This window comes from Phoenix dactylifera, unplaced genomic scaffold (genome assembly GCF_009389715.1).
Source record: "Phoenix dactylifera cultivar Barhee BC4 unplaced genomic scaffold, palm_55x_up_171113_PBpolish2nd_filt_p 000253F, whole genome shotgun sequence".
In the NCBI taxonomy this organism is placed as follows: Eukaryota; Viridiplantae; Streptophyta; class Magnoliopsida; order Arecales; family Arecaceae; genus Phoenix; species Phoenix dactylifera.
The window spans coordinates 14,464-34,585 of NW_024067746.1; the positions used below are offsets into that span (position 1 = coordinate 14,464).

The following is a 20,122-nucleotide window of genomic DNA, read 5'->3' on the forward strand; positions in this document are numbered from 1 at the left end:
CCTATATATCCATTTCAGGTCCAGGCATGTATTGGTGGTATGTGCCCAGTAATAAGTCCACCAATGATTTTGATTTTGATGCAAGTGGTGTCAACTTTACTGACATAAACCTAAGCAACAAGCTACCATACCTTAGATTCCTATGCTAGGTGTCATGGACTCACAACCCAAAAACTTAAGCTGTTGGGAGGAGGATTGACCTTAGGCTGATAAACCTATATGGCACCTTTTTTTATTAATCAATGTGGGACTATGATAAGCTCTCCCACCCAACCTCTTGGCTCCTACTTGAGAGAGAGTGGCCCACCCATGGCTTGAGTCCTACTAGACTCTAGTATCCTTTAGTGAGGGCCCACACACAATTAATAAAGGTTATGATGTACAATAGATCTATTTCGATATCATTTGTCACGAATTCACAACTCAAAAGCTTAAAGTATTGAGAGGAGGACTAGCTTAGGCTAATAAACCCATGTGGCATCTCTTTTATTAGTCAATATATGACTATGATAATCTCCTCCACCCAATCTTGAGATGACCTCGTCATGGTTGGCTCCTACCAGAGAGAAGGGGGCCCACCCATGGCTTGTGTTCCCCTCGATCCTAGTACCTTCTAGTGAGGAGCCCACATGACTCATAAAGGTTGGTGCACAATGGGCAGACTGACAATTTAAAAACTTAAGCTATTGGGAGTAGAATCGACCTAGGCTGGTCAATGTAGGACTATGCCAATACCCAAACAGAGAGTTGTAAGAGTTCTTTAGTAGAATATTACTCTCCATTCTTCCAAACTCTCTCATTCTTTCATGTATACTTCTCTGCTCCATCTCTTGAGAGTTCTAGTTTTAGAGGCTAGAGTAATTGGCTGACCTAGAGGTAGTTATGAGCAAGCAAAGCTTCTAAGTGCTGCACAGGTGTTTGCAGAAATTCTAAGCGCATGACACAAAAAACCCATGATCTATCTAATAAGTCGCCTCCCTTTCTCTCGTGGTGCAAAGGGTAATCATGAGGTCGAAATGCTTCTAATAGTTTAACTAACAATAGTATATGTTCAGTTTCTTCTTAGTAATTTCAGTCTATTCTTGTGCTAAATACAAGAATCACACATTAGAATTAATCAAATGAGCTACACCCCAAATCTGGAACATGACATGGCCGTGCTATCATAGGGTATCGCCCATAATAACACAAAGCCTACAATAGAAGATCTGTACAGACTTTATAATCATAAGGTACATAATAATAGAGATCCAAAAATTTCTCCATTTATTAAGAAAGTGCAACACACTGTTTCTAGATTCAAAGTTTAAAAATTCAAAAACGACATAACCCATAATTCACCTAAACCATTAACTAGAGCTGTTCTTGACCATACTTCCAAGCTTATTATCCTTCCCAGCTCCGAGCAGTCCTATTTGTCTGAAAAGAAAAAAAAAAAAAGAAAGGGTGAGCATCGCAGCTCAATATGTAACTTTGCATTACCTTACCGGATTAAGCATAAATTTTATATAATTTTAATGCAAAGAATATCTTTTATTGCAAACTAAAGTATTTTATATAAATGATAATATAACAAACCATGACATAAAAATCCAATTATGTATGCATCAATCATGCAAATTCATAAATATTGTTCCACGTATATAACATAAACTAAGTCAAAATTCATTTAGCCATTTATTAATATAAAACAACACTCTGTCTAAATGCTAAGGTCACCTTATACTTGTGACATAACCATAATTAACTATATATCACAGTCTGCCAACTATCATACATGTTGGAGCCGTATGCTAATGATTATACCCGCCAGCAAGGTTGTATGCCAACGATTATGCCAACTAGAGAGGTCGTATGCCAGCAATTATACCTGCTAACAGGCCGTATGTGGCTATCTGAGAGCCTTTAAAACATTTCACAATTTCATTATATATATATATATATATATATATATAGATTGAAAAGTGCTAAATGATATCATAAAAGATCATGACTCATACATAGGCCATATATATCATTTTTATAGTAAAATATAAATTTTATAATTTAGAGGTCATAATTTATAAATAAATCATTAAAAATAAAATATTCATGAAACCATGCTATTTGACATAAAACATGAATTATTCATAATTCATATGCTTGACCCTAAAAATTCAAAAAAATAAAGGGTCAATCATCAAACATAATTTACAATTTTATAATTCATATTATTTGAATTTGATCAATAATTCAAAACTTTGTAAGGAGCATCAAGGTCACTTACCTCTATTCACTCTAAACCACAAAGTTCAGTTGGGCTAATCAGCTACATTTATTCAAAGCCATTTAAGAATAATTAATTCATATTTAACTATTTTATAATCTAAACATGCAATAAGAAATACTAGGAGAAGGAAACGGACTAGATTGGGCTTCACACCTAGACCGAAGGTGGAAAAAGGAAGGACTGGCCAGGTGTAACAACGATGTCGATCTTAGACCCTCTTTAGGGGTCCACCTAGGGGTTACATAAAGAAGAAAACAGAGAATGAGAACTATTATTTTTTTTTATTTTATTACATTTTTTTTCTTTTTCTTTCTTTTTGCAAAATAAGGAGGAAGCATGAGCTTGTGCCCCCTTATCAGAGGAAGAGGAGGCCTTAGGGGGTCTGGCAGACTTTGACTGGAGGACCAACGATAGAAGAGAGGGAGGGCGGCGGGGGGGGGGGGTGGGGGTGTTGACTTGACCATAAGTCGGAGCCGAGTCAAAAATAGGGTGTCACATTCTCCCTTCTTTTAAAAAAATTCATCCTCATCAAAATTTACATATCTAGGCTTTCAAACATTTGGGATACGAAGTCTTCATCTAATACTCTACCATACTTTAATTGCCCAACAATGATCTAAATTCACCATTTTAGGACTCAAAATTCTAGATCAATTTAAATTAACCCCAGTTTCCTTATCTGAATAATGCAATTCTTAAATACAACATCAATAAGAACAAACTTCTTAAGAGAAGTGGCAACATAGTGGCTCATTTTTTCAGATATACAGTTCAAAGATGCAACAAACTTGGAAGACACAAAGGAATTAGAAGAGCCAGAATCAAATAACACGAGCAGAGATTGAGTTTATTGGAATTGTACTTGTCACCACTTTGTTGCTTGCACTAGCATCCTACTGAGTTAAAGCGAATACCCGTGCATTATCTTCTTATCTCCGATTAGCTGGTTTGGCGGACTTCGAGTAATCCTTCTTGTTAGGACAATTTCACATCATTTGCCCCACCTTGTTGATGTGAGATACTGGGCTGAAGTCGGCAGCCCCAGCCGACTTCAGCCCAACGCCCCTTTTGGAAGGGGCAGAGCAGGGGATCGCAAACGCGATCCCCCTCCGCCTTCTCTGGGCGCGACGGGAGCGGAGGCGCCGCGGACAATCCGCGGCAACCCCGCGGCCGTTTTGTGGCCACTCCGCGTCTGCACGAGCGGCCGCTGATCACGGCCGCCGCGAGAATCATGGCGGTCCACCGTTCGAATTGGGGGCCTATTAAAAACCCCCCATTCTTCTTCCTCTGTGATTGCTCCACCACCGACCCTCTCCTCCCTCTTCTCCCTTCTTCTCCGATGACCGCATGCGCCACTCCAATCAAGTTCAGCCACCCCGGGAGCCTAGCTCATTTGATTCTCTTAGTCCCCTGTTTTTCGATCTAGTTTGGCCGTTGGAAACCCCACCGCCGTCGCCGCGGCTAGCTGCCGGTCGAGCCACCTGCAGCCGAGATCCGCCGCCTCCGTCGACCGCAGGTAAGCCCTCTTCCCTTTTTGCTCTTCGATCTAGCCGGAACATGCTTGATTTTCTTTCCTTTGCTTTGGCCCCAAACCGAGATCACTCGGTTTTCCCTCGACGCTCGTTGCCGCAGAAGCCGCCGGCCGCTTGCCGTCGGCCGGGCAACAGCCCCCGGCCGCCTTGGCTGACCCCCCCCCCCCAGCCGGCCCCTTCTTCTTCCTCTTCCGTTCTCCCATCTCCCCTGTTCATGGGGAGCTCGGTGAAGAAGAAGGCCACTGTGGGCCGTGAGCAGAATGATGGGCCGATGGGCCCTGTTCCATTGCAGGCCCAACTTGGGCCCAGTTCAATCCGATTGGGCCCAGTTGGGTAGTACCCTTGTGGGCCCAACTTGGGCCTAGTTTAGATCCGAACCCGGAATCTGAAATCTGGAACACGAAACCCGAAATCCGAATCCGAAACCCAAAGAAATTAATTAAATTTAAACAAGTGAACCTGATCCGCCTCCCTGAAGTAGGAGTTAAGCGAGAAGAGATAAGTAACTTAATGCTTCAAAGTGCATTTTTCTAAATTATTTGGTAAAATAATTATTAGTGGATTAAATTTTGAAATATATTTTGTATTTGGTAAAATGGGTCTGGCATGTTAAATTTTATTTAAAAATTATGCTCTGAAATTCATAAATTATGATTGGGCAATTTATGAAATCTGTTTATATATATATATATATATATGCATTCTCAGCATGGCTATGATCTGTTCTGTTATGTTATGGCCCCGCCAATGGGGATTATGCGTTGGACCTATCGACTTGTAATCTGTGAGGAACAGGTTTCGACACCGCGCCATCGGTGATTAGAATAGTGGTTTCTGGACACCGACTGCCATCGGTGGGTAAATATAGTGGATTTGATACTTTTGTGCAACAACGGCTGCCATCGGTGGATAAAAATAGTGGATTTGGCACTTTGTGCAACCCATGCCACTGGGGTACGTGGCCGTAGCCTATTATGTTGAGATTATGATATCAGAGTTTTGTAAAAATGATAATAAGTTTTGAAAAGAGAAAAATGATATTATTTGTGATTCCCAGTCATTATTTTGTATTTTGATCTGATATGCTTTGACCCCACTCTGAAGTATTTTGTTGCTTACTGGGCTAGTGTAGCTCATTATTCTGCTTTCTCCACTTTTCAGATCCAGAGGCTTGATCTCACGGGATTAAGGAGTGCGCTAGATTTTCCGACGATTTCTTCAGTTATTGATCCTTTAGTTAGATTGATTAGAGTATTTGACTTATGTCAGCATATGTTATTTGAAATTTTGTAAGACTGCTTTTGAATAACTTAAATATTTATGTCAGTTTTAAACATCTGTGATTGTTTTGATATGATCTGCTGCCTTGCACGTCTGTGCGGCCCGCCGTGCGGCGTGCGGCGTCTGCCGCGCCTCGGGCTCGGGGCGTGACAGTTGCACTGATGGCATGCTCCAAGCCTCTTAAGACAAGGCCTATTATGATTCTTGCCGCAATACTCACAAGTCTCAACTCTCTCTTTTTTTTTTTTTAGAGTTGTTCTCTAATTTTTCCAATTGGTCAATCCAAGCTCTCGTGGATCTAAGCCTCTTCCTGTCACCCCATTCTTATTCAGCTCTCTTCATATCCAATTCAACCTTCAAAGCCTTTTTCAGCACATCTTTATAGTTGTTGAAAAGGTGGAAGGACAAGCGAAATCAGATTACATATCTAAGACCCTGCTTAAAACTATTCACTTTGTTTTTTTCAGACTTAACAAGATGAAGGCAGGAACATCTTAGCTCATTAAACTTATTGCCATATTCTAGCACTGACATATCATCTACCTGTCATAAAGCTAGAAACTCATTCTCCTTTTTCTAATTTCACAGACTTTGGAAAAGATTGATCATCAAATATTCCCTTTAATTCCTCCCAAGAAAGCTGATTTCCAGCATCCTCGTAAGCAACCTTGGTTGCAGACTACCAAAATATGGAATTTCCTTTTAGCATTGGCATGGCCAATCTCACTTTCACATCCTCAAGAAACTGCAATGCATCAAAAATTGTCTTCATCTTTGAATCTACGTCTCAGCTACCAAAGGATCAGCTTCATCCTCAAATTGTGGCAGGTTGAGCAGAATTTCTAAATCTTTCGTAGTAGGATTTTGAAGGATGGGCAGATCAAGGAGCTGTCTGAAATTGCTGCTATTGCTGGAGCATATGAACCACCACATGGCATACTTTAGCAATGTCTGCTGGGTGGCTAAAGCGATTGGAGCTTGCTTAACTAGTTAGTTAGCATCTCCCCTCATGGCTACTCTTGCTCCTCGTCCCCTAGCAGCAATATTGGCCAAAACTTCCTTCTCTATGTTTCTTATTATCACCTATCATAAATATCAACATTTACCAGTTTCCATAATTGAGCAACTGTAGGGGTTAAGAAAATTTATCTACACTTATTCAGCTAAATGAGACCCATCTGCCCATTACTAAGCTATGAGCTTTACTCATGATCAAACCTATGCTTTGATACCATTTAATATCACGCCCTAAATCCGAAACATAACATGATCGTGCTACCATGAGATATCACCCATAATAACACGACAATAGAAGATTTGTACAAAATTCATAATCATAAAGTACAAAATAACGGAAAATTTTCTCTATTTATCAATAATGTACGAGTATAAAGCTTCTAAATTCAAAGTTTATATATTTAAAAGACTAACAACCCATAATTCATCTAAATCATTAACTAGAGTTGTTATTGGCCAACTAACTATGCTCCCAAGCAACGTCTGCTATGCCGGTATCGGGTCCCGGACCGATTGCTCGATGGCATGAGTTGGTACAACCCCATGCCATGCTATGCCGGCTCTATATCGACATAGTAGAAGAGACGGAGGAGAAGAACAACGAGAGAGAAAAAGGGAGAGAAGAGAGAGGCCGACGAAGAGCCAGCAGAGGGTCGAAGAGCTATCGCGCGGAGGAGGCGGAGGCCGGAGAGCCATTGCGCGAGGAGCCGCCGGTTGTGCCCTTACCGGCCTCTCTCTCCCTCCCTCTCCCTCTCCCGCTCTCTCTCTCTCTCTCTCTCTCTTTTCCTCTTTTCCTTCTCCTTCTCCCCCTCTGTCGTCGGTCTCGATTTCATTGCCGAGACTGTCCTGGTCCGCTGCTGGTATGGCTCGGGATGCCCTGAACCGGGCAGTTCGGAATGGTTCCGCCGACCATGCCCTCAAGCTTATTATCTCAACCTCCAAATCTGAAATATCTCTCCCACTCCTAGCAGCTTTATTTGTTTAAAAAGAAAAAAACAAAGAGAAGAGAAGAGGGAGCTGCAAAGGCTATGTTGATCACAAGAAATCAAAAAATTTTAAAAAATAAATATATCTATATCCATTATTAAAAGTTAATATTATTTCAATCACTCAGTGGTAGAATATTTTTGAACACTGAAGGATGAATTACTAAAAAAATAATTAATTACTTCTGAAATCTGCAAGTAAAAATCACATCCATTATTAAAAGGTAGAAAGCATTCGATTCCATCACAGGGAATGTGAGTGCCATCATATTTAAGAGTTAGCATTTTGCCAAAGTCATGTGATGAGGCTTTCGAGAATTTCATTTACAAATATCTTAGGATTCAATTGAGTATGGATACTCTGCATCCAGGTGGTATTACCACGTCGGTCATGCAGTTGGTCCAGATGCTGCATTAGCACATTATAGGTCCCTGCACAGGCCCTGGCTGATGCAGCCATGGCCCCCCAACACGCTGATCAAGAATGTGTGGAACAGCGGTGGTAACAAACCCTCATGCACAAAGAATTCAAACTCAATTCAATCATGTGAAAAGTTCATCATACTATCTAAATCTTCATAATTTACTTTACATTTCTTATATATATGCACTGATTACATTACTTTTCTTTTCTTTTCTTTTTTCCTTGCAGTTGACTTCCATATATGATTGACCTCTTAACTCCTATATCCATGCAACACTCTCATTGACTAATTTCATCTGCAGCAAACCTAAGTGATGGCAGATGAAAGCCATTATTATCATCTGCTTAGGTAATGAATCATCTTCCATCAATGGCATCACATATTATAAGAAAAAGGGCCACACCAGAATTACAGCAGCTCCAGATCATCAATGTGCCTACTATTTTTAAGTTGCCCTCCTCTCTAATACATTTCATAAAATCAAATGTCACTGAGTCATAAGTTCCATGGTAGAAAGATCCTGAGTCATAATATTATGAATTCACCTGATCAAAACTTTTACAAACTTTATGTCTAGGATGATTATGCATGACCAACAGATGAAAAAAAAAGAAGATCATGCTGATAAATGTAAGGAAGGATACCACAATAAAAGGAATGGGATCCTAACTAGTTCAGATAACATAAACATGTCATCAGGCATCTCACACAATATGTTGAAGTAGGCCATATCCACAAGTATCACTACGACCATGAATAACAATTACATGTAAGAACAAGCAAATTTTCAAAATCACCCAATAAGTCTTTGAAGAAAATAAACAATGAGACATTAACAATGGAAACTTCATAAAGTGTGGGTCCTCAAGTCACTGACGAATCAATGACCATCTCCTTGTTGTCAAATCTAAAAGGATTTTATCATTTTTATATCTGCTATGTCCATGCAATAAGTAACATATGGAAAAGCCAATTTCTAGTATACAAGCATGCAACTTAGCAACATGGCTATACGCATTGGAGAAGCTCTAAGTGAAAAAGGACAAGATCATGCATTATGCACAGTCTGACTCCTAGTGCAATGCACGAAAACAAGCATCCCATTTGCATATAAATATATAAAGTTAAAGAAAACAAACATAATATTCAGCCAAAATTTCCTTCAACCTAAAGATTCATACCAATTATATTTATATGCTGTCATTAATCTAAGTTAATCTTTTCACAACAGTTTGAGTTTTGAAGTCAAATGCATCCAAGTCAATGGACCATAGAATTGTATAATGCACTTTCAGAAGAGAGTATGTTCATAATGAGAATATATCATGCAAATTACACCATAAGGAATAGAATAAGGTGTTCCACTGGCCATGAGGAAAGAATTTATGCTTATATGTACGGCCTGATAGAACTTGCTTTATCATTATATGCCTTATTAATACTGAAACAAAAGGAACATGCTTGCTTCAAAATTTTCTTTATGTAAATTATATACTTACTGCTTTTTTTGGCATGCCACTTCTCTATAGTGTTGAACCAATTCCATTGAAAGCATAGACCCAAAAGGCGCATGAAGCCAGCACTGAACACCTCGACAAATGCTATCAGATATGATCTCTGAGGAGATAAACCAGCAGTAGCGATAGACAACATGGTTCCCTCAAAGTTACAAGGGATGATAAATGTTCCAGATTTGATGCCCTTTAGAGCTTTTTCAGCAACATCGTCAGCCTTCATTCCACCTGAAGACCCAGCTATTATACGGGTGAGCTCTGGTCTTCTCTTGTGCTCTGCATCAATAAGCACCTGTTACCATGATGCCTCATGAACCCACCAATACATAAACCAACAATAAAAGAAAGACCATGCAGAGTTTACTTGAGCTGATGTCCTTAGATGCTTTGACTCAAACACAAACAAAAATTTTGCAAACACAACTAAAAGGCTGTATTTCATGATTATAAACCTCAGCTACTCCTGATCTGCTTTGTGAATTCTTCCTCTTCTTCATGCTAGCCTATGGTTGTTTATACTCTTCCACACAACTTCTATCCAGGTCTTGCAGTCATTTAATCTTTCATCCATGCCTCAGGTAACTTGTAAAAATTTCCTCTGTGTTTCTCTTTCTTCCTTTTTCCTGACTGGGTGTAGTCTAATTCATAACTCTTCTGGGCTTTGGGATTCTAAAGAACTGCAAAGTGATCTCCATAGTGGTAGATAGCTCCAAGCTTATAAATCTAAATCATATTTTCCATATCTAAAAATGAAGTACAAATTAATGACGGTTAATTAGGAAAGACATAGAAGAACAACTAAGCCAATTCCTGATCTATACATTGTACTGTGATGCATTTATTCAATATCAACCTAACATTAACTGTACAGGGAGAAATGGAAATGTTAGCAACCATGTTTGCATAAGCTGACATTTCGTTTTCAAAAAAAGAGTAACAATAAGAAGGGGAGAGGACATGATCACTCAAAAGTTTTTATAAAGAATCAATCTAATAGTGATTAAATATCTGATCCCCTCCCCCACCCAAACTTCTTCTACTTCTTCAATTCATTTCAATGAATTAGTTTCAGCATAGCCTAAGCAGCATTGTTCTCATCACCAGCCAGAAAATAAATATAAACAATAATCATGTTTTAAATGCTATCACTTACTTATAAATTCCTATATGTCCCCTAAGATTTTTTTTTTTTGCAAAATACATCAAAGAACATAATCATATTAAATATGCACAAGATATAAGTATTTAAATATGAACAGTTTCATTTTTAAAAGAGCTATCTCATATGAAAAGAAATCACCCCAAAAATATGATTAGTACAGGCTCTATAAGGAACTTTTCCTCACCTTCAGCAAATCCTGGTGTCTCTGTGTCGGGAGGAAATATGAGGGACACGTGAATATTATCTGCAATAACCTCATGCTGCAAAGCCTCTGCCAATCCACGAAGTCCAAATTTGCTTGCAGAGTAAGCTGTGTAACCATAAACACCCACCTGTGAAATTAAAACACCATTCTTCCAAATCAGTCTTCTTTTATATATACCTAAGGGCACAAATGGTATCCAACTAGAGAAAAAAACCCAAAATCCGTTTCTATTTCTATCAGGAATGGCATGCAGGGCAGTAGCACTCATTTGAGAATTTCTGAAGCAGTATAGCATAACTCCTACTTCCTTTCATAAGATTAGCATGAATATCCCACATAAGCCTCAAATCTTCAACAGAACGTTTTTTAAGAAAAAATGAAATTTTATTCCTCAACACCACATGGAAGCAAAACTCAAAATTCCAGATTCTTGGGGCACAGAGTTAAAGAAGAAGATTTCTTTCTTTCCTCTTTTGGCTTGTGTATAAAATTGGAATCGTATTTTATTCGGACTCCAATAATTTGGTAGTGTGTGTGACATTATCATTGTAACATAAAACTCGAAATTTGCATACCATAAGATTCCCATATAATTTGCAAATTTTCAAGAAATCAACTTAATAAATGAAAAATATTCATACTTTCCATCAACCCAGAACAGCTAAGGGGAGGGAGGGATGGAGGGGGCGCCGCCGGGGGGGGGGGGGGGGGGGGGGGTGTGGCGCGCGGGCGGGAGGGGGGAGGGAGGGAGAGAGAGAGAGAGAGAGAGAGATTGTAGATGGGACCTGGCCGGCTTGGGAGGACATGAGGGCGATGGAGACGGGGAGGCCAGTCTCCCTGGCTCTGGTCTTCATGCCGGGAAGGGCGGCTTTGATGAGGTGGAAAGAGCCCATGAGGTTGACCTCCACCATGAAGCGAACCTCCTCTAGCTCCTGGACCTCCAGCTCCTGAGGCACGAACACGCCCTGGTTGCAGACAAGAACTTCGACGGGGCCGGCCTCCTCGAGGGCCCGAGCTACGGCGGCGGGGTCCCGGACGTCGGCGGCGAGGACGGCAGCGTCGACGCCGGTGGCGAGTCGGATGGCGTCGCGGGCCTCCTGGAGGCGGGTGGGGTTGCGGGCGAGGATGGAGATGCGGGCGCCCTCGGCGGCGGCGCGGCGGGCGAGGGCGAGGCCGATGCCGCTAGACCCGCCGGTGATGAGGACGTGGCGGCCCTTGATGGGGATCCGGACGCGTCGTGGGCGGACGATAGCTGCCAGGAGAAGGAGGAGGAGGAGGGCGGCGAAGGGGACGACGAGGAGGAAGAGTAAGAAGAGGGAAGCCATGGATGGGTTGATCCAAGAAAATGAAGGAAGAGAATTCCAAACAAACAAACAAATAATGGCGTTTTAGCTGTTGAGACTCTCGTGCACTCCGCTGGCACTTAAATTGCTGGTCCCTATGCTTCCCTTCGCACCGAAGTTTCGACGCTGAAATTAACCACTCTAGTTACTGCTCGCTTTCCCACCTCTCCTCACACTAAAATTTCAACACTGCCCTTCCTTCTGCAAGTGGACCCTCCTCCTCCTCCTCACTTTGGAAACCCTACCTCGTCTCTCCCACCCCGCCATCCCCAAAACCACCGTAGCTGGCTCTTCCGAAGTCCGTCGACGATGATAACAAGCGTTTTGGATATGGCCCTCGATGAACTCATCAAGAAAAACAGTAAGTCGGCTGCCGGCGGCGGCAGCTGCCAGAGGCCGGGGAAGAGAGTCGGACGTCCGACCGGCCCAGGAACCACCCCGCACCAAGCTCTATATCTTCAACTTGGATGATGGTGTCTCCAACGAGGACATCAAAGAACTCTTTTCCTAGATTGGTGATCCCAAACGTTCCTCGATCCATTATAATAGGATTATAGGAGCAGAACATGAAAGGAAATGGCTGGAGGTTTTTTTTTTCAAGGCGGATGCATGGATGCATGCTCTAGCTGCTGTAAAGGGATACAGCAACGTTCAACTTGATGGGAAGCCAAGGAAACTCAACGGCGTCCCCAAAAGCAGACCTGGGAGGGGTGGCTCCGCAGGATGGTCACGCGGTGGTGGCGCCGGTAGACGGGCAAGAGGCCGTGGTAGTCGGATTACTGCTGCAGACTTGGAGAAGTACCGCTCAGAAGCAATGCGGCAATGCAAATCAAATGGCAGCTTTGCGCCTTGGTGCTTTCTGTATTTCCTCCACTTGGTTAGTTCTGCTCTTTACTACTATGGTTGTGTGACTTTAGGGACTTGATGGAGGGTATTCTTGCTGGTGCGCGGGACTTGGGCTTAAACTGTTGCTGACTACTTCGTGATACATCTGCTAAATGGACTAGTGATTGCCCCTTATGCAGTCACGGAGTTTAGTCAAAGAAAAAAAAAAACTTTTTTTTATTTTTTGGTACAACTATTGCTCATACTACTCATGGGTGCAACCAGTAGAATCAAGAAAAAGATGATGACTCAATACTAGGAGAACGACCCTCTGGTCTGTCCAAAGAATCTCTCCTAAATGCTGAGCAGCATAGGCGGCGACCCAATCGGTGGCCCCATTTGCCTTTCGGTACACGTGCAGAGCTCGAAAAGCACTGTAGTCCTCCGCCATCCGTTGGAGATTATGAAGCAAGGAGTTGCCATTCCCCCTCCTTTCCTCCTTCTAAATTCAATCGATCACCATCGCGGAATTCTCCTCGAGAAGGATGCACTCCGCTCTCAACACCCCCCTCGCGTAGGAGATGCTTTTCCAGGCCGCTCTGAGCTCCACCCCGGCTGCTGACAGGCCAACAGTGCTTCGCCCTCCGGCAGCTATCAATCTAGAGTCATGGCTCCTGATTAAAAAAAAAAAAAATCCCTTTCGAGGAGAGCTTTGTCCAGATCCAGAGCATCTTGGATAAAAATAGGCTGTTGATCAATAAGATCAACCAGAACTATGAATCGGAGATCGCAACAACCTTAGTTGGAATGTCGGTCTAATCTAAAAAGTGGTCCGTGCCAACTGATTCACCCAAAAACAGACCGAAGAACACTAGTTCTACCCTATTGGCTCAGTTGGTTGGAATTGTGTGCTAATAATGTGAAAGTTGTGGTTTCTAGACTGCATGGACTACTACAAGAAACTAATAGCATTATGTAAACTATGCTCCAAAGGATAATGGTTTAAAATTTGATATGATTAGTTCCCTACTTTGCGTATATTCCCTATGTTCCCCTCCGATCAAGTGCAACATCATGCACCTAGTGGTCCCTCTAGCTAATTCCCTAAACTTTCCCATTTATAATAGATCTAATATCCTAAATACTAAAATAAAATCGATAAGAAGATTAGCCGACCACAACCTCTTACAATTTTCCACAGATCACTAACCTAACAAGCCCATTCTATCCTTGGTTTATAAAACTCCTCTCATTATGGCGCTTTACAGACTCTCCACAGAACCAGAGTCAAGACAATATTCAAGTAAACTGAAAATTCTGTGCTCTGGTTTCTTCTAGCTCTGCTAGTGGCCTCATTAAGCAATGATGTAGGCTTTGCAGCTCGCTGTCTTCTTGAAACTCTCCTTTATACAGTTGAGATCTTTGTGCACACAGTTAAAGTCTCCTTGTACACAGCTAAAAACCTAATCATACAGCTAAGACCTCACTACACGCACTTAAGCTCTTTATGAAACGCAGATATTTCAAACCATGATCATGAATAATTGAAGATGTTTGAACAATAGTTAATAGCACCTGATACTTTTTTAACATAACATTTACAACATAGTAGAACCATTGATCGATATAACATTTACAACATCACAGAATCTTTATCAACATAACATTTATAAATATCTCTGCGTACATGAGCACATAAACCCCACAGTCGACACTATCAATCCTTCGCTGTGCATAGTTATGAGCACGTAAATGCCGCGCTGCTCTCTCTTAGGTTTCTCCATGCCCTGCCTATTAGGAGAAGATGCGGGGTAGATATAAGTGTGTACCATTTGGATATAAGTGTATATGCAGAAATATGAGTTTCTTATTTTTGAAAATACTAAAAAGAAGAATTTCTTACTTTCATTTTTTATATAAATAATATTTTTAAATAATAAAATATTTTTTATAATATAAAATTTAAAAGGATGTTCTTTATCATGATTTCTTAAAAAAAAAAAAAAAAGAAGTGATAATCAAATATATCTTTCATTTTATGGATACCAATAATATTAAAGAAAAATAAAGAATGTCGGGTGTGAGGGGAGGGGGGGGGGGACAGATAACAAGGTCTTCATGCTTCAGCAAGGTGACAACGCAAGCAGCATCGGCATTGCGGTCATGGGAGAGGGCGCTAGAGAGGATGTGGGAGATGGAGGCGGAGAGTCGACTGACATTGTAGATGATGCAAGAGATGGAGCAGTCGAGAGCAATGCTAATAATGATGGGTTTGAGGGCAGTGCGATGGTTGTAGGCGAAGAGGGACCACCTATTCTTCCATAGTCACTAGGTCATTCTTGAGCCTAAGAAGTTGGAACTTTTAGAGTTGGAACAAACTTGTGACTTCCGTCATTTGCATTAGCAAACAAACTTGCCGACTAAGGGTATTAGCTACCTTGTTCCCAATTTGTCTTTTAATAAATGTGAACATTTTGTCGAGTCATTGATGTTATTGTTTTACGTGAACTTAGACTAGCATCGAGTATCATTCATGCATTGGTTTTCTATAGTATCTAGACGTGTTTCGAAGTTCTGATAGGACATGAAATCGATTAGCTATGCATATCAATGCCATGATCTTTTGTAACAACCAATCAAGCATATGGGAAGGTGGAGGGACTAAATTCGATGAACGATTGCTGTTATTGAAGATGGACTTCTTATCTGCTAGGGATTAGTATGATTACAGATCTTTATATATAGGAACGTTGGTCCAACTTGCTTCATTATGATTGGCACACCCATGAGTAAGATGGATATGATAGAAATTAGAAATCTAAGTTAACCTCGAAATCCCACACTAGACCATCATCCTTGATATTTGTAGATCTCTCTTGAGTTCTTACCAATCTTAGGCCTAGTTTAATTGAGCAGGTGAATTAGACTTTTGGTATAGGAATCGGTTCATATGGGGTGGCATAAGAATCACATTGGCCTGGTATTTTAAACCAAGATCCAGACTCACCATGCATTAGGGTTTATTAGAGTAGTTGGCTCTTAGGGCTAACCCTAAGTGGCCGAGTACTTCTAGAAACCCTAGGGTTGTCGGTCAAGCCTGGGGGTTTCCTAGGTGGCCGCCAACACTAGGATTCAATCCTAACTAGTGGCTGCCACACATGCCTAGGGTTTCCTATAGTCGTGGCAAGAGTCCTAGGGTTTCTACTCTAGGATGGCTCTTCTAATTATAAATAGAGGAAGAAAGTGCAAGGTTTGAGTATCATCAAATATACATGACAGTGTTGTGGCTAGTGGTGCCTAAGAAAGGGTGCAGAAATCCTAGTGTGCTATCGAAGAAAGAGAGACACAGAGAAGGAAGAAGAGGGAGATTGAGAAGAGGGGAGACTACCGAGAAATTCTTGGAGGGTATGTTGGTTGAGAGTACTCTGTATGGTGCCTAGGGATCCCTCAATTTTCTTCTTCTATCACCTCTCTATGTTTTTCCATCATCTCTGCAAGGATACATCTTGTTGCTGGAAATTGGACCCGGGGGCAATCTTCGGTCGAGGAGAGGGAGCGACTGTTAGTCCTCACGGCGGGGCGGCGGTTTGTCGGCGGGCGGCGTCCTCCGTCCGGGGCGGTCGGAGAGAAGGAACAGCAGGTCCTCGCAGCGGGGCGGCGATCCGTTGGCTGGCGGCGTCCTCCGTCTGGGTGCCTGCACACGAACCGGTGGCCGGGTTCTCCGGCGCCGGCCCTCCGACGCTCAAGTCAGGGAGGGGGCAAATAGTGGGGAGAAGGAGATAAACAGTGATTTTTGGGTGTATGAATGTTCCAATCCCCTCTTGAGAGGCCAAGGCTCCCTTTTATATGCGGGGGTCGGTTTACCTGTGATGTAACAGGGCGAGGCCGTGGTACGGCTTGGCATGTTGTTCAGGTCGGCGCTCGGTCAGGCGAATCATTGCACTGATGTCGGCGGTATGGCCGAGATCAGAGACTTATCATAATCAACTAGACCCTGCTGGGTCGATTTGCCGTGGAGAGCTGGGGATCCGTAGATGTCAGGAGCCATGCGCATTTATTGTGGAGTAAGTCGGAGATCCGCATTTATTATGGAGTAAGCCGGAGATTCGCATTTATTGTTGAGTGTGCCGGAAGATTACAGCGGCCATGCGCAATAAATGCCGGAAGGGTGTTAGAGTACGGTCCTCGGACATCGGGGTTTCTCTTAGGTCGGAGGTTTCGGGGTCGGTCGTCTTGTGGCCGAGCGTTCCGAGGTCGGACGCTGACTTCGGCTGTCCGGGGTCGGAGGTTGTACGGCTTCTTAGGGGCATTTATGTCATTTGGGGGGAAACTTTATTCCCCCCAACACTACCCCCCGACTTCCGAGTTCGAGCGGCTTGTGGGGCTCGGACGTGGGAAGTAAAGTCTGTCACTAAGGTTGGGGGGAAGGTCTCGCCCGCCCCCTTGTGCTTTCCGGAGCTTTCATGGTGAGATACGCGCCCTTTGGCGTCTCGAGGCTGCTTTATTCGGTGAGCTAATGATGGAGCTCGTATCATCATGCTTCTTGAATCGCCAGGATCATTTTACGGCGGATTAATGATGGGGGACCTCGAGCTCGTCGAGGCGGTGTCTCGATTCCGTAATCGACGTTTCTGGCTCATTAATGAGTGTGCCGTTACGGGGTTTGAAACGGACACGCGGCGCGACCCGAGGTCGGACGCTTTCGATTTCATGTTACTGGATCATAATTCCGAAGAAGTGGAGGCCTCATCGGGGCTCCACGTGTCCCAGATCTTATTAAACGAGGGGAGCGGGGGTTACGTCCGCTCGTTCCTCAAGACGATTTGATTCTGTGGACCTATGATGAGGCCCCGAGATCCGATGGGACAACGCTTCGATTTCGTATCCGATTCATTAAACCGGAGTGAATACGGTGCCTCGGCTTCCGAGGTCGACACGTGGCGCAACTCGGTCGGGGGGATGGGAACCGACCCCGTCGATCTGGGCCGTCAGGGGGGTCTATATAAACCCCACGAGTCTGCCCTAAAGGTCTTGTTTGGCTGCCTCTTATTTCCGTCGTCTTTCCCCCCTGCTTCCTCCCTCAGCTGAATCTTGCTGGTGGTGCCCGGAGCGATTTCCGGCAATGTCCAGTAGGTTTTCTTCCTGTTTTCACTAGGGTTTCCTCTTTTCTCCTCCTCGTCAACTTCCATTTTCTATTCTTAACTTTTGCTCCACTCTTCCGTGAGAATGGGTTCCGGTCCCGAAGAGGTTGGGTCGAGTCTGTCGGAAGAGGAGCTGGAGTTAATCCGCCCCCGTTTCTTCTTCCAGCCCGGGTTTCGCCTTGAAACCGCAGGGCCGGAAGACAGGGTGACGCGGCCGCCCCCAGGTCGGATCGCGGTTTACCGCGAGACACTTTGGGCGGGCCTGCGTTTTCCCGCCCATGAGTTCGTGAGCAACTTGCTGGCCGAGTACCAGCTCGTCCCGGCGCAGTTGGCTCCGAACTCATGGAGGACCATAATTGGGTTTTTATCCCTGTGCCTCGGGCACGGGATCCCGATTTCGGTAGGCCTTTTTCGCCGGTGTTTTCTGTTAAAGAAAAATCCGGAGGACGTAGGGTGGTTGTATTTCGCCTTTCGGGGCGGTATGTCACTCTTCCGGGGCGCCCCTTCCTCAATTCACGAGTGGAAGAGGAAGTTTTTCTTTTTGGCGTCTGCGGCGCCTTGGGGGTTCGAGCCAAGGTGGGGACACCCTCGGCTGAAGGCCCTCAACAAACTCTCCGAGCCCACGGGGAGGGAGCTGAGGACCCTGGACTCTTTGCGAGCCCTCGGGAGGGGCAACGACCTGACCGAGCTCCTGCGGGAGGACGCCTTGGCGAGCGTGGGTCTGAGCTCGGCGCGCCCCGAGGGTAAGGGCGGTTGCATTATTCTATTTATTTATTTCTTGTTCTCCGTCTTTACGGTCACTGGTCTGACTCTTAACAAAATTCTTGATTTCAGATATTCCACGCATGCCGACCAGCAACACATCACTTTTCTCTCGCCTGAGGAGGCGAGAGGCCGAGGCCGGGGGTGCTGCGCCCCAGCCTCGGAAGAGGGTGAGGACGGACGGCGCTTCTTCGTCGGCCGGGACGAGTGGCCCCGAGGCGGGGGCCCTTGCAGCCGACCCGAGGCGGGAGCGGGTTGTTGGTGATGCGGGCCCGTCGGCCCCTCCTTGCCCTACCCCCTTTCCCAGCGGGGGGGAGCCGTCCGTGGTCCGGCCGCAGCAGCCAGGACCCGGGCTTACCCGAGGCACCGAGGCGAGCGGCTCCGGGACCTCGGGTTCGATCGTGCCGAGCTCTTCCCGGGCTTTCCGAGAAGAGTCGGTCGAGCCGGACTCTTCTATTCCCGAGGGGCGCTCGGCCTTTCAAGATGCCGAGGTCGCACGCTCCATGTTGCGGCGTGCGGTGCTTCCAGCGGACCGGGCCGTGTTCCGGGGTATTTCGCTGGAGGAGGTCGTCGGCAGTGCTTACTGCAACACCGCCCGGGTAAGTTTCCTTCTTAATTTCCCCAAGTTTTTAGCGTACATATGTGCTTTTCAACTCACAATACCCTCGTTTCTTTCTTTTCAGCATATTCTCGAGCTCGACACCATGGCGTTCATCGCTCATGGGTATCGGGAAGAAGTTCAACAGCTCGGCCAGCAACTGGAGCCGGCCAAGAAAAGAGTCGCCGAGCTGGAGGCGGCGTTGGCCGCGGCCGAGGCTCGGTGGACAGCCACCGAGGCTGAGCGCCTTGCCATGGTGGGGGCGCTCGAGGAGGAGAAGGCGGCTCATGCCCTGACCAGGGCAACCATGCGCGGCACGGAGGCGCGCTTAGGGGAGGTCCAGGCCAGGGTCGCGGCCCTCGAGTATGAGGAGGGGGTCTTGCGCCTCCGACTCGGGCAACTTGAGGCCCGGGAGAGGAGGGCCCTCGAACGAGCCGAGCATGCTGTGGAACTCTTCAAAGAGTCGCAAGAGTTCCGCGACATGTTGGAGGAGGAGACGGTCGACGGTTTCCTTCGAGGCTTCGAGAACTTCCGGGAGCAGGTGCGCCGGTACTGCCCTCAGTACGACTTCTCGACGGTCCGTCCGAGGGAGGATCGGGGCTGGGGGTCCGACGTGCAAGCCCTTCCTGCCATCCTGACGTCCGAGGCGGGAATATACGAGCAGGAACCCGCCGAGCCTTCGACGGGGGTAGCCGAGGCGGACGGTGTCATGGAGGCGTCTCCGGCAGCCGAGGTCGACGCTGTCCCGGAGGCGGCGCCCGAAGCTCCTGCTCCCGGCCCCGAGCCTGTTCCGGAGGAAGATCATGAGGTCATCAATGTGCCGGATGACCCCCCGGATGTGGCTCCTGCCGCTTAGGACCTAAGCATATTTTTCTTTTCTTTTTCATTGTATCCGGGGTCGGCCCTTGAGTGGCCGACTTCCAAATTTGTAATTGGCCTTCCGGCCCTTTGTTAATGAAGAAATGTTTTTGTCATTCTGTGTTCATCTTTCCCTCTGTTGTCGTAGATGAGGCTAGAACCTTAGCTAACCGCCTCGACGACCTCTAACTTCGTATTTTAACC

The 20,122-nt window shown here is 44.9% G+C and overlaps 1 protein-coding gene across 1 annotated transcript; it reads right to left on the reverse strand.

The window, feature by feature from the left end:
• Nucleotides 1-1,089: 1,089 nt before the first annotated feature.
• LOC103696514 (3-dehydrosphinganine reductase TSC10A-like) lies at nt 1,090-11,811 on the reverse strand. Its single transcript, XM_008778173.4, has 4 exons — nt 11,177-11,811; nt 10,371-10,518; nt 9,010-9,300; nt 1,090-1,419 (listed from the first exon to the last, which is right to left on the reverse strand). The coding sequence occupies exons 1-4, from the start codon at nt 11,714-11,716 to the stop codon at nt 1,412-1,414; spliced, it is 987 nt and encodes a 328-aa protein (XP_008776395.2). The 5' UTR covers nt 11,717-11,811; the 3' UTR covers nt 1,090-1,411.
• Between the last annotated feature and the right edge of the window lie 8,311 nt (nt 11,812-20,122).